Source organism: Lagenorhynchus albirostris, chromosome 11 (genome assembly GCF_949774975.1).
Source record: "Lagenorhynchus albirostris chromosome 11, mLagAlb1.1, whole genome shotgun sequence".
In the NCBI taxonomy this organism is placed as follows: Eukaryota; Metazoa; Chordata; class Mammalia; order Artiodactyla; family Delphinidae; genus Lagenorhynchus; species Lagenorhynchus albirostris.
Window position 1 is genome coordinate 27916620 of NC_083105.1, and position 14945 is coordinate 27931564.

At 42.5% G+C, this 14945-nt stretch overlaps 1 protein-coding gene across 1 annotated transcript in view; it reads right to left on the minus strand.

Moving 5' to 3' along the window:
• The window catches only part of PLEKHG7 (pleckstrin homology and RhoGEF domain containing G7), a 115359-nt gene extending 101128 nt beyond the window's left edge, over positions 1-14231 (minus strand). The window contains 3 exon segments of the mRNA XM_060167030.1: positions 70-197; positions 12978-13000; positions 13512-14231. Coding sequence (XP_060023013.1) covers positions 70-197; positions 12978-13000; positions 13512-14231 — 871 coding nt within the window.
• Between the last annotated feature and the right edge of the window lie 714 nt (positions 14232-14945).

Below are 14945 nucleotides of genomic sequence, written 5' to 3' on the forward strand. Positions count from 1 at the left end.
TACCCTTTGCTTATTATAACACCCATCCCATAGCCGGTATGTAATATAAGTATGGTGAATGGACAGGACCTGAATTCAGCAGCAGAAGCGGGTGGCACACGTAATTGGCAGCTCCATCTGACACCAGAAGGTCCCTGGGGAACACCTCAAGTCCAGATGAGTTGAGCACCACAGAACTCCTCCTGTGCTCGTAGAATCTGTGTTTAAGAGATGGAAGGAGAGAGCTTACAGCTTACATGCCCATGCGTGGGCACTCGGAAGTGACTGCTGGCAGCCTGATTAATGCCTGCTTTTGCAGGAGGCCACTCCAGGCTCCAGGCATGGAGGGCTGTGATGACCCACACACCGCCCCATGTTTGACACCTTTTTGAGCCTTACTGACTGCTTATGATTTTGACTAATCCAAAGCAGAAAAGCTCACCTGGAAGTGTCAACATAAATATACTGGATATGTCCTGACTCAGGAGGACACTAGGAGAAAGCCCTTAAACACAAGAGTCTTTGCAAATTATGAACATGGCCTCAGAGGGAACAGGATGCATGGGCATGGCCATGGCCACGACACCCCTAGATATTGGAGGCCGGTTGTTTAAAGGCAGCCCTTTTGTTTTTCCTAGAGAAAAATGAGGACTGTTGTTGGAAAAGCTTAGCAAACAGGCCTATCTACCTTCTCCTTTCTTCCACCCTATTTCATGAAACTTCCTGTCTGTTGGATGTTCAGAAAATAAATGCTTGACATCAGACACAGTGGGGAGTAGCTCCAAAGCCACTGGGCATTTGCTCTGTGATCACTAAGGAACAAAATGGGTAAGGAATGATTGCATCGAATTGTAAGGATTTTCAGAGCTTCCCCATAATAGCTGTTCAGATATTCCTTTAGTCTATTCTGAGAATAAGAGATGCAATTCCTTCTATTTACTGACCAATGTAACCTCTAAATTCTCTTTTCATCAACAAATAGCTTAGCATATAGGTTGCTTTACATACAAAGGAATTTTGTAAGTCTGACTTAGCCCCTCCTGGCTTCCGATAAACACATTTTTAAAGCATCCACAGAAGCCTTCCATAATCTGGCCCAGTTACCTTCCTAATATTCTTTACTTTGCAATTTATTCTCTGGAAACGGGGAATGGATTGTAATTTCCCACGCAAAATGTTTCACACGTCAGTGACTTAGCTGGGAATGCTCTGCCCTCTCTGAACCTGTCTAACTCCTATTCATCCCATGAGATTTAGGGCCATGGATTACCTAAGTAACTTTACAGGAATTACTTAGATACAATCAGGCTCAGATTTATTCAATTAGCTGCATTTCCTGGCATTTTAAAATCTGTTTTGACTTGCCTTTTTTTTTTTAATTGGAGAATTTTAGAGTAATGTTGCAGGCACTGCTAGCTGCCCAGCCAGCATGCATGCTCTCTACTTTTATTATTATCAAAACCCTGTTTGCTGGGGGTGGCATGTGCCAGAGTTAATGCACTGACAAGCCCCGACTCCCCTGCAGCAATCTGGCCAACAAGATTTAAATGGAAGTTGCAGGGTGTGGCTTCTGGGAAAAAATTTTCAAAGGGGACAGAGGTGGCTAGCTTCTTCCTTTCACCTTTTGCCCTTTGTCCTTCTTGTTGTCATGAATGTGGCTTGATACCTGAAAGTATACCTGTGATCTTGCAAAGATAACAGCAGAACAGGAAAACAGAAGGAGCCTGGCAGGATGCCGACATCTGTCCTGGCCTGGGCTCTGGTTATGTTATAAGAGAAACATTATTTGCTTAGGTTGTTCTAGTTTGGTTGTTACATGCAGACAAATGCTGTCTTAACTGACACAGATCTCCTCATCCTGGACTTCCTTCTCCAAGAATGTCATCTTTCAGCATTCTGCACTCTTATTTGACTTTTTCACCATCTATTTATGATGAGGTTTGTAACAAAATCATTAAAGTTACAACTTCTCACAACTCTCCCTTTCTTGTTATTTGCCAACCTGATGTCCATGGTGGTTATGAGGTTAGAGGGGGCTGAATTAGGTGGAAGTTGGAAAAGTTACAGTAATTTGAATGAGAAATACAATTCTAGTTTCTTCATTTTGCAAACAGGACATTGGAACTGATACAAAATGAATTAACAGTATACAAATCCAGCCAGGAATTTTCACAGTGCTATGCAAAAGGTATTAGATAACATAAACTTCTTCTTGGGAGCCCCAAGAAGTCTCCTGAAAAGCAATATTAGAAGCTTCCCTGTAAACTTTATACTTCTCTTGATAAAGACCCTGGAAGCATACAACGAGATTTGGTGTTTATGGGGATGGAGGGGATTGGGAAAAGTACAGTAATTTGAATGAGAAATGTAAGCTAGGTAAACTTTGGGAAAAAAGTTTACTCTTTTGAGCTTCAACTCTAGATGGTACACAATCTGATAACTATTATGAATTTGGCATGAGTCTATAAGCTATCTTTATATTCCCTGGGGACCTCAGAGAGAACCTAACTAATGGTGGAGCGGAAGAATTAGTCTTCCCCGGCCTCCTCTAGGCTGGTTTATATGTTTCTCTGCCATGCTTCTACAGTTCTCTGGAGCAGTGGTTAAGAATGTGGACTCAAATTGCCTGGATTTTAATCTTAGCTGTGTGATCTTGATTGAGCAAGTAACCTCTCTGGCCCTGACTGCCATCTGTGAAATGTAGACAATAATCATATCTACTTACTGTGTGAGGATCAACTGATCAACATAAAGCGCTTAGATCGACGTCTGGAATTTAGTAAGCTGTCAATAAATGTGATTATGTTGGTTGAATATAGTATAATATGTTCTATTTGTCTGTTTATTCCACTAGACTGCTACCTCCTTCCTTGCAAGAAGCATGTCTTATAATTTGTGTTGGTAAGTGCCCATTTAGTACTCAATCCATTGTTACTGATGAACACGAATGAATAAAAGACTCTTCTGATGTTGTCCTCCCTCGAGGAAAGTACCTTACTTTATAAGGTAGTTTTGCAGATTCATGTCTTATCTCCTCTCCTTTTATCCTAAGTTCCTACCTCCTAGTCTAAATCCCTGTGTTTAGTAAGGGCTCAATAAATATTTGTTCAGTAAATGAATAATAACCAAACCTGTACACACTGAGTCATCCATTGCTCTTTCCTGACGTGATCTCCTGCAGAATGTGTACTCCACTAATAGCTAGCTACTCACTGTTCTTTAAACTCACCCTGCACTTCATGCCTCCATGCCTTGGCTCAGGTAGTTTCCATCTGCTTGCCTATCTCCACTGAGCCTGACACACTCATATTCATCTCTAAATTCCCACTTAGATGCTCTCCCTCCAGAAGTCTTTTCTGATCTGCTCAGAGAGAGCCAATTCTCTCCCTCCCTACTTCCACCCTGCCTCTTTATAATGATTTCATTGAAGGCTCATGCTGTGTCTTATATATCATAGAGTCTAAGCACCAAGTATAGAACCTGACATAGAATAGGTAATCAAATAAGCTTGTTGAATGAATAACTATGTTGACCTACAGGATGATATCCAGATAGTCCTCAAATGAATTTGCTTTTCCATTCTGGATCATAATTGTATAATTATATGCATATACAATACACAAAGTGCAATCTGAGTCTCCCCCACAGACCTTAAAGGTGATTAAGTTACCCCTATCCATTTCTTCCTTGTCTGGGCTACCTTCTGACATAAGGCATCCATTTGGGAGCACATAGGGCAGGTTTTGGAGTTCCATGTGCACATATGGAGCATAGGGAAGACAACTAGCTTGCATAGTGCTTGAGCCATGACCTTGGCTTTGTTGCCTTGGTGTTCAAAACCCAGTGATGCTATTTCTGGAAAGGGGGGCATGCCCCTGGGAGGGCGTAACAGAAGCTCTGATGACATTCTTATGTCAAGAATTATCAAGAATTACATATCAAGAATTACAGTTATAACCAGAGACTTAGGAAAACAACAAGAAAGAACATCTGCACATACTAACGTGAAGAGACATGAATTGGTACAGAAAACATGCCCGTGCATCACCCATGCCTGGCAGCCAACTAGATTTCTGGGCACTCTGCACAGGATCCCATGCCTGTGTCACCCAGGGCTGCTCATCATTGGATGAGTGATATTAATGCAAACAGTTGCAGTGAATTCAGAATGACTTTGCATTTAGGTCTCTGAGGGGAGAGGTGTTGGTGGTTCCAAATTGGTATTTTATTTTTGCTATTCTAAAAGGACTGCTTCTCATAAGACATGGCATGCACACAGGGTCACTGTATCCAGTTCTGGATTGATTATCCACTGGAAGCAATCACTGTAATAAATTCAGACTTTTTATCTCCCTCCCCCAAACAAAATGGTATGTGCATGGGGTCATGGCATTCTGTGTGAAGAGGGTGGGGAAGAGAATTTTTTGGTACCTAATTTCCTCAGAGGGAGATTACACTAAGGAATGAGCTGATAATAACTGCAAAATGTTTGGGGTGTGGCTGGCAGGCCACTGTCACTGTGTAACTACAGTATAGCTTCTTGCTACCCTTTGTTTGAAAAAGTACACTAAACAAATATCCATGGGAAACACTTTTTTTGTTATTGTTTTTGGTTCAATGCTTGGCTGTTCTGATTCTTTGTTTCAGGACAAAATTCTGGACCCAGGAGGTTGTATAACTAACTGGGTGCCTGACCCAGACTTCGCAGCCCTCTCGGGCTTGCCAGCCACCCCACTCCCCACAAACCCAAACGTAACCACACTTTCACTAACCCTAAGCTGCGCTGCCCCAGGCCGGTCAGATCTGAAGGGATTAGTCCCATGGTTGCTGGAATAATCTTGTCTCCTTTCTGGTACCAGGATTTCTCCTTTTTCTGTCTTCTGCTGAAGATCCGAAGGTCCACGGTGTGGGCTGGGATGGCAACAATTTAGAGAATCCAGAGAATGCTCCCCCCACCTCAGCTGAGCAGGCCATACACTCACGCGTCACACTCAGGAATGAGCTTGTGCTCACGTGTTGGTGCCAGAAAAGTTTCTGGTGGGGGAAATGTGTCCCCCAGTAGATCTCAAATACATACACTTTGTAAAGAACAGATTGGTCACGGTGAATATTATTCTAACTTAAAATCAGCTGGCACTTCCTGAGCATGGGCTTTTACTAGACATTCTGGTAAGAGCTTTACATGCATTATCATATTGATTTTCACAAGTACTCTATGAAGTGGAAATTACTGTTCTCATTATAGAGCTGAGGAAACTGAAGCTCAGAAGGACAGGAACTCACTTAAGGTCTCATTGTTAGTGAACAGCAGAGCAAGAATTCAATTCAAATACCCAAGTCTGACTCCAAAAAGACTTGTAAATGGAAGGAGAGAAAAAGATACTACAAACCATTTCAAAGCACTAAGCGTTTTTAAAAATTGATATAATGGTAGTTATTACTTTAGATAAAAGAGGGTGTGTTGTGGGTTGAACGGAAATCCCTGCCCCCGCCCTCCCCAATATATGTCCATCTCTTCACTCCTGGAGCCTGTGAATGTGATCTTATTCGTAAAAGGAGTCTTTGCAGATGTAATTAAATAAAAGATCTCGAGATGAGGTTATTTTGGATTATCTGAGTGGGCTCTAAATCCCATGACCTGCGTACTTATAAGAGATACTTAGAGAAGAGACACAAAAAGGAGAGAAGGCCATGTGAAGACAGAGGCAGAGATTAAAGTAATTCAGCCATAGCCCAGGAACGCCTGCATGAAGAAGCAAGAAAAGGTCCTCCCCTACAGCTTTGAGAGGGAGGGTGGCTCTGCTGACACCTTGATTTTGGACTTGTGGCTCCCAGAATTCTCAGAGCATAAATTTCTGTTGTTTTTAAGCCACCAGTTAGTGGTAATTTATTACGACAGCCACAGGAGGTGAGTGAAGGGGGCAATGCAATTGAATGGCAAGGGCACCTGACTTAGGATTGTGATTCCCAACTCTGACCTTCATTACGTGTGACCGTGGCATGTCGCTTCCCAGGGCCTCAGTTTCCTTATGTGGAAAACAACTTTGAGTGAGACCCTTTCCATCCCTCATGATCTATGAATCAAGGGTTTAGGTTTGCTCTTTTCTTCCCTGCCAGTGGGTGGGGCAGTAATTATGTGATGACCTTTATCTTGGCAGAAATGTATGAAGATGAATAATTAAAGCTCCTCCTTCAGAAATATGACAAATATATCACTTGCATTTTTTTAAAAAACAGATTCCTTGGGTTTTACATACACCCACCACACTATGTATAAGATAAATAACCTATTGTATAGCACAGGGAACTCTACTCTATATTCTGTGATAACCTATATGAGAAGAGAATCTGAAAAAGGATGAATATATGTATATGTATATGAATCACTTTGCTGTACACCTGAAACTAACAAAATATTGTAACTCAACCATACTCCAATAAAATTAAAAAATAAAAAAAATTGCAAGTAAAAAAAAAAGATTCCTTCTGTACAGGCGGCTTAAGCCAAGGACTACTGGCTCTAACTCCCAGGTGCAAATTTTAAAGGAAAATAACAAAGATATTAGAGAATATGGGGAGGGAGGTTTGCAACTGCCCTATAGTGATATGTGTCTTAATGGAGTAAAAATCTTACTGAAGGTACTAGTGTTTGGATAAGGCACAGCCTAATCCTTCCCCTCTGCTGTGAATGTTGCCCAATGGTTTTTTTTTTACCTTAATAAAAAGTACAATTGAGTTTTTTATTCTAATATTTTTTCAATTTCACTGTTGTAGACTGACAATAGTAAGATAACCCAAAGGTTTTTTTTATCAGGCAAGCTTATCAGGCCTCATTCCTTGTCTGATAGTGAAATTCGTGGTAAATATACCTTTTCCAGCAGGCAGTTTTCCAGTAACTGTGTGACTAGAAAAAGTAGGTGTTCTATTTTAGGAACCATAGTGTTCTACCCTATGGTAGAGATATAGTGCAAATGGGAATGCTTGCTTATAACTGAGTTTATTATATAGGAAGAGCCAATTAAGAATCAGTAACAATCTTTTAAAAAAAATCCCTTTTAAGAAATAATCAACAGAGAAATGACAACTCGACTGCCACTTTAAGGAACTGTAGCTTTCTTGGTTAAATCTGGGAAATATTTTTTCATTAGGAGTCTCACAAGATTGTTAGGAACTTTCCTTTGATTATAATTTCCCATTTTCTACCAAAATGTTCCATTTGCTGAAAATCCAACGGAGAAGGGAGAATGAATGGGGAGCCTCTAGCTTACTGTCCAAGGTCTGGCACAGAGCGGACACTTCATGAATGTGGAGTGAACAAATGGAACCCTTCCTGACACAGTTTGAACACAGAAACAGAGACAGTCTTTGCAGTTCCAACTGCATGGAGAAAACACCATGCTGTGACATTTTGGGCTCAATCAGTAATGGTTATTAAACACACACGTGTTCAGAGCACCAGGGTAGCTGCTGATACTGGTACCTTTCTAGAACTCTTGCCGTCTTTTGAGGCTACTACCTTTTCTGGACAAGGGTCAAAATACTACCCAGTGGGATCAAACCATACTTGTACAAATCCCCAGCAACCCAATGTACACTCAAGAGATGAACACAAAACAGATTAGGAAGATGGGGGAGGTTGAAAAGAGCTAGAGAGAGAGAAACAAATAGCTGGAGGAGAAAATTTCCAAAAAGGGATCATACAATTTCCCCTACGAGGCTTGACCTAACCTAACTAACCAACAAACGCACTTCCTTTCTTCTTCCTTAAACTTTCATTGAACATCTACTATGTGCTGGGTAGTGTTCTAGACACTAGGGATACAGCAATGAACAAAACAGGCACAACTCCTGCTGTCATGGAGTTTACATTCTGGGGGAGCTGATGCCAGTGCAAGAATAACACATGGTTCCTGATGTGAAAGGAAGCTGCCGGTTCCCACTCTAGCCTCCAGCCATGCCCGGATCAAGAAGGCTTCCCTGATGCCCTGAGGCTGCAGGCTCCTCTTCCGACTAATTAACAGTATTCATGTATCTCATCACAAGGGAAAAAACTGTAACTATGTGTGGTGATGGATGTTAACTTATTGTGGTGATCATTTTGCAATATATACATATTTCAGATCATTATGCTGTACCCCTTAAACTTATATAATGTTCTATGTCAATTATATCTCAATACAATTGGAGGAAAAAAGAAAGCAACACAATAAAATATGATGCTGTGGATGGCTGAGATTTAAATAAAGCAAGCAAGCAAACAAAATAACCAATATGCCATCTATTAATCATTAGTTAGTAACTTTCTAATAAGCTTTTAAGCTCAACAGTTGAGACAGGGCCTTCTTCCCCTATGGCGTTACTTAAGAGTTTACAGACAGTGCAAGCTGCACAACAGGTTTTAGGTAAAAGTCTGGGGAGGATTTAACATTGTATTGAATCTAACATTTAGACACATTAGATGAGCATCCTGTGATCGATCATTTCACTCTGGGGTCAGAATATTTTAGAAAGAATAAGTCAGTGACTTGCATACAGGAAGTGCTAAATGAATGAATGAATGATGGTTTCTTAAAAAAGGTAACATTTAAGTTACACTATTTATCATATCAAAAGCCTATTGGATGGGTACTACTGTTGACCCTTGAACAACACAGGTTTGAACTGAAGAGGTCCACTTATATGCAGATTTTTTTTTCATGAATACTACAGTACTACACCATCCGTGGTTGGTTGAATCCACTGGTTACTGAACCTTTAGATAAGGAAGGCAGACGTAAAGTTATATGCAAATTTTTGACTGCACAGAGGGTCAGCATCCCTAACCCCTGTGCTGCTGAAGGGTCAACTGTATTTGCATCTCCACTTCACAGATGAAAACTTTGAGGTTTTGAGTTGTTCACAGCCTTGCCCAAGGTCACGCTGCCAGAGAAGTAGAGATAGAATTCAAACCCAGGGAGTTTGATTCCAGTAATTCTTAACATCATGCTGTACTGCAACCCCCCACCCCAACCCCCCAGGATAACTCCAGATAAATCTGGCTTTGGGAAGTGCTTTACTGGCATTCAATGTTTTTGTCTGGTCTCTTCCTTGTCATTTTGTTTTCATGTTTTGGATATATTTAGGTTTTCTTTCCTATTTCTTTTGAGCACTGGAAGGTTAGTCTGTTCTCATAGATGTAATAGTATGTACATTTCCTTTCTCAGTTTCAGGGCTGACTAAAAAGTTAGGTGAGGCAGTTTTCTGTGATTATCGATTTTAAGGGGTGCCAGGAAGGTGTCCCTACCCACAAAATCCCCCCACTCGCTTCCTGATGTTTAAAATTCCACTAACATGGCTTCACTGCTTGGATTCAAGTCATGTCCTCTGTTAAAATTCAAATACATCCGGGACAGATAAGTAAACTGTAAGCCAAGTAGCCCGCCTGTCATCCTTCCACCCATCCTTTCCTTCAGTAAGTATTCTGGGGACAGACTCTAGCTGAGTAATAGCTGCTGAGATGAAGGGTAAATAAGTGGTCTCTGCCCTCAGGAAGATCTTGTTTCTGAAAGGAGACAGATGTGAAAGAAATACAATACAGTGTTTTAGGTACTGTGATGGAGGCATTTATGAGGTGTAAGGAAACTCAAAAGGGATAAATACACTGCTCTACTTGGAAAGATGAGTGTAGATATGCCTTACGCCTGAAGTCCTTCACACTTCAGTAAGAATGAATTGTACAGACTGTTTTCCAGGAGGCATAGTTTGGTGATAGGAGAAAAAAGTTTAGAATGAGTGTTAATTCACTGGAATGTTATATATAGGCAGAGGGAACAACAATAAGAAAAAAAGTCCACAAAGAAAAACCTGGAATCAAAGTCAACACTGAGCTGATTTCAGAAATGAGAGGAGATTGGGCCCTTCTCATTTATATAAGCCTGCCCAATTGTCAGGCCATGTGTTAAAACACTATATTAAAAGAAAAAATTTTGCAAAAGGGCTACAAGGAAAAAAAAAAGTTGCTGTGATTGACTGACAGCCACAGAGGCAAGCATTTCTTAACTGAACATACCAGGGTCAGCAAACCTTCTCTATAAAGTGCCACAGAGTAAATATTTTAGGCTTTGTGAGCCATATGGTCTCTGTAGTGGCTACTCAATTCTGTGGTTGCAGTGCGAAAGCAGCCACGGACAGTATTTAAATGAATAGATGTGGCTGTGTTCCAACACAACTTTATTTACAAAATCAGGTAGTGGGCTGAATTTGGGCCATAGGCTATATAGTCTGCTAGCCCCTGGTTTATACCATCTCATAGGCATATTAAAGGCCTAAGTTAAATAAGTTTAAGTATGTTTTAAATAAAGTTTAAATAAGTTTTTGAGGTGAGTCCCCCAGCTCCTCAATGGACATCAGGGCCTCGTGCAGAGCCCTTTACCTTACATTATCTGACTACAAGGCCTGGGAAATAGCCACCTGCAGGAAGAAGCCCTTTGAACAAATGACTGCTGAAAAGACTGTAGTGACAGGAAGGAGAGAGAGAAAGGGAGGGAGCAAAAGACAGGCAGACAGAGGATCTTTGTGCCAAAGACGGTTAGCTGTTTACCAAAAATTCATGCTTCTGGTGAACTTTTGATTAAAAAAGTATAGATTGAGTGGTCTGCAGCTGATGCAAAATTACTTCTTTTTAGCAGTAATGCATGAATGTTTATTAAACATATTGTTTATAGTTACTTAGCCTTTCATTTATTCATTCAATAAACATTGCCTACTACATGCCAAGTATTGTATTAAATCCTGAAAAAAACAATACTGAATAATTCAGGGTCATTACCAGATACCAAGATGTCTAAATTACTTCCCCTCTGATTCCCTGTTGTGATTTTCTGTAACCTTCCACTATTTTGTAGTATGTGATTGTGACATGCTGAACCTCACAGAACTTTTTAAGGCCTCAAGCCCTCTGACCAAGTTTTCCCTTTGCATCTTTTAAGACTATTTCTGTTATTGCCTCACAAAGATTCTGCAGGTCAATAAAAATTACCTGCATGTCATCTTTTGTAAATGGCTTGGTGTGTCCCATCAGTTAGCCTTTATATCTGCTAACTCCATCTTACACACAAAGCTGGACAGACTTTACCTGCTCTAGGAAGCATTCCTTGATCAAAGACTCTCATATATATACATCTCCATCCACGATGCTTTCTCTAGTCAACTATCCACTCAAAATATCCACTCAGATGTTCCATAGGTCCTCAAATTCAACATGTTCAAACTTACACCACACTTACCCATATCCCCTTCTCCCTTCCAAGGTTACCTAGATCAGAGAATGGAACCATTTGCCACCTAACAGTGGAAGCCATAAGCTCGGAAGTCCTTCTTGACAACTTCCTTCCCCTCTCCCCCGATGGTCTACTATTCACAAAGTCTAGGTGATGGTATCTCCTGAACCGAGATACTTCCTTCTAACTCCACTGCCTTCATCAGAGCCTAACCTACCAACCTCTCATACCTGAACATTCTAATTGTTCTGCTGGAATCCACTCTCATCTAACTCTCATGTCTACCCTGTAACCATATGATCATATCAATCCATTCAGTGGTTTCACACTGTTCTTAGGGTAAAGAACAAAATTCCTAAACACCCTATTAAACTCTGCATGACTGACTCTAAACAACATCATCTTTTTCTGACACTACTCTCTTTTTCACTTTCTCTGACACATCTGAATTAGGTGTCATTTTAGAGCTTTATTCTGGTTCACACCTGTGGAAGATTTCCATTAAAGGACCCTTTCTTCACCAACCCTTGCATCCAAACACTTTGCCATATAATACTTAAATGTTCTTCCACTGCTGGTGACACATAATTTTTTGCCCTTGAGTTCAGCCACGTGACTTGCTTTGGCCTGTAGAATTAGACAAGGTACAGAGCCCAGGGTCCAAGAGGCCTTGCATGTTTCCATTTATCCTCTTGAACCTCTCCCCTCACTACAAGAACATGCCCCGTGTAGAAATTTGGTTCCATGAAAAGGATGAGGGACATGTGGAGTGAACTACCTAGCTGAGCACAGCCTAGATCAACTGATCCTCAATGGACACACAGATTTATAAGAAACAATACCTGGTTGTTCTTTTAAGCCACTGAGGTTTGGGGTGGTTTGTTATGTAGCAATAGCTAGCCGATATACTAACACAATACTTTGTATTTGCCTATGGCTTTGTAAATATCCTCTACCTTAGCTGACATTTAGGTCAACTAGGGTTAAAAGTAAACAAAGACTGCATAGATGGATCTCATCCTTCCTACTACGAACAGCAAACTTGCTTGAGGATTTGAGGTCCAGTAATAAAACAACAGCTAATTTCCTGAGGATTCCTCCATGACTTTCCAAATGAACTGAGGGCTTTCCCACCAATCCTACAAATTGAGTGGATGTAATTGGGCTTGAATCTTTCCCTTACTGCCACAGAAGCTCTTCATCCCTGAAAGAAATGGAAAATCCACTGCCACAGCTGGGGGACCAAGCTGAAAGTTCAGAGCTGGTTTCTGAAGTGACACAATCTACCTGCATTCTAGATAAAAGCACAGTCTGACATAACAGGCATTTTAAAGGTCATCCTAGATTTAAACAGCACATCTTGTTCCTTTTATCCTTGTCCTCTTTGAAAAGTTGTTGAATGTTTCTGGCCTTTACATTTTCTCTTCCTGACAAAACCTATTACTGGTGGATGTTAATTAAGCCACAGGACCAAGTCATTGACAATTCAAAATGAAAACCATGCTCACCTGTGGCTGTTATACCCTGCCCCAAAAGCCACAGCAAAAGGCTGGGCGCTTAAAGGAGACTCTTGAAATTAAGACTCTCTCACCCATAATATGAAGAGTGACTTGAGGGATGTAAAACAAACTGCCCTGATTAATACACCATCAGGTTTGCTATGTCAGAACAGAAGTAAAAGACGTAAAAGTAAACAGTCAACAGACTTCATAGCACTAGAGAAAATAAAGACACACATACCTGGACTGATGCAATTCTTCTCTCTGAAATAAATTTTAAAAATGCATGTTTTAGTCGTGCTCAAACCCACCCAAAATTCCAAAGCAGACATCTTGAAGGGAGAGGTCATTAACTTTCCTAGCTAAAATGTTTTGGAATTTTTCTTTTCAGGGGGAGAACGTTAGAACATTAGAAATTTAAGTAGTTTGCTCCTTCTGCCCTTTTAAACCAGCCACGCCAGGTGGTCTTCACATAGCGTGGATATGCAAGAGGGCCACCTTTACTATCTAACGACTGACAGACAATCTCTAGCCTGGGTTCCTTCTTAAAGTGCCTTCAAGTATATTGAAGAAGAAAGTGAGCTCGACCTCCACGCTCCTTCCTCAAACTGCTGCACCCCTTTTACTTGACATCCAACTGTCCTAAACACTGTGCGTCCCCCCAGCCGTCTCCCAACACAGCACCCCACCCCGCGACCGGGCAATATGGCAACCTCGAGACCTACTATGCTTTGCATCCACCAAATGAGAGGCAGGAGGCTTAGAACTGTGTTACCTGAGGCCTGGGGAGCTGTAGGGCGCGGCTGGGTGCTGGCTGGCCTCCACTCCGTGGAAGGGAGGCCTGAGGAAGCGACCCCTCGTTGAGGGGCTGAGGCACGGGAAGGGCAAGCTCATCACTGGGCGCCATTTGGAGCTCAAACGAGTCGGCTGCGTTGAGTGCCCTTTCGGGGTCCGGAGGCAATCTTGAGTGGAGTCTCAGGGGCCACAGGGAGTGCGAAGACTCCTCTGGGCTTCCAAATAGCCCGCTGGAAAAGCAATGCGAGGAGCCGGAAGTCTCCCTGCAGCTGCCCCCAGGCGGGCCCTTTAAAGGCCGCCGGCTGAGGCGGCGCATGCGCAGTGCGGTGCGCAGCCCGCGCACACTCTCGCAGCTGCGGCACCTTAACCTCCTCAGTGTGGGCGAGGTGGAGACGCGGCCCGGGGCTTGCCGGTCAAAGTGGAGAAGTTTCCCCTGGTTCTGACAGTGCTTCTTGGACAGGCTTTCCAGGGGGGGTCGAGGAGAGGGCCCGCAGTCTGGGCGCTGCACCTCTGGGAAGGATGGCTCCGTCTTCTCCACGCCACTAAGAGGCCCGGTTGCTGGAAGCTTCCAGGGGACGCCGTCAGAGTTGCTGTTCTCCCGACCACACTGAGGTTGTTCCAGTTCCGCCTTCAGGTGCCTCTCTTCCTCGGGTGTGTCTTCGTCCTTTTCCAGAGGATAACTGCAAGCAGGTGGCTGCATCTTTAATGAGGAAGAGCAGAGGCCCGGTTGCTGGAAGCTTCCAGGGGACGCCGTCAGAGTTGCCGTTCTCCCGACTGCACTGAGGTTGTTCCAGTTCCGCCTTCAGGTGCCTCTCTTCCTCGGGTGTGTCTTCGTCCTTTTCCAGAGGATAACTGCAAGCAGGTGGCTGCATCTTTAATGAGGAAGAGCAGAGGCCCGGTTGCTGGAAGCTTCCAGGGGACGCCGTCAGAGTTGCTGTTCTCCCGACCGCACTGAGGTTGTTCCAGTTCCGCCTTCAGGTGCCTCTCTTCCTCAGGTGTGTCTTCGTCCTTTTCCAGAGGATAACTGCAAGCAGGTGGCTGCATCTTTAATGAGGAAGAGCAGAGTGCGGAATCTGTTGCAAACAAGGAGACGGAGGTGAGAAAAAAGGTGTCTGAAATTTCACATAAAAACTTATAATTCACCAGAGCAGATAGGGAATGCCCAGTTAACATTAGTATCTGTTATGTTTTGTAGATAATTAACATAAGTGAGTCCAGTTCCCCCCCCCCCACTAAATTGTTTACGTATTGAAATTTGTTTATGTTACCGAATTAAGTCGTTTGGACCTTGCTTTGTGCCTCGATGGGGGAGAGTTCTTTTTTCCATTGGGGTTCGAGTAGGTGAATACGAACCCCATGCAGAGATGGACACAGTGCAGGCTTTACTTAGTGGCCAAAGAATGGAGAAGCGGAA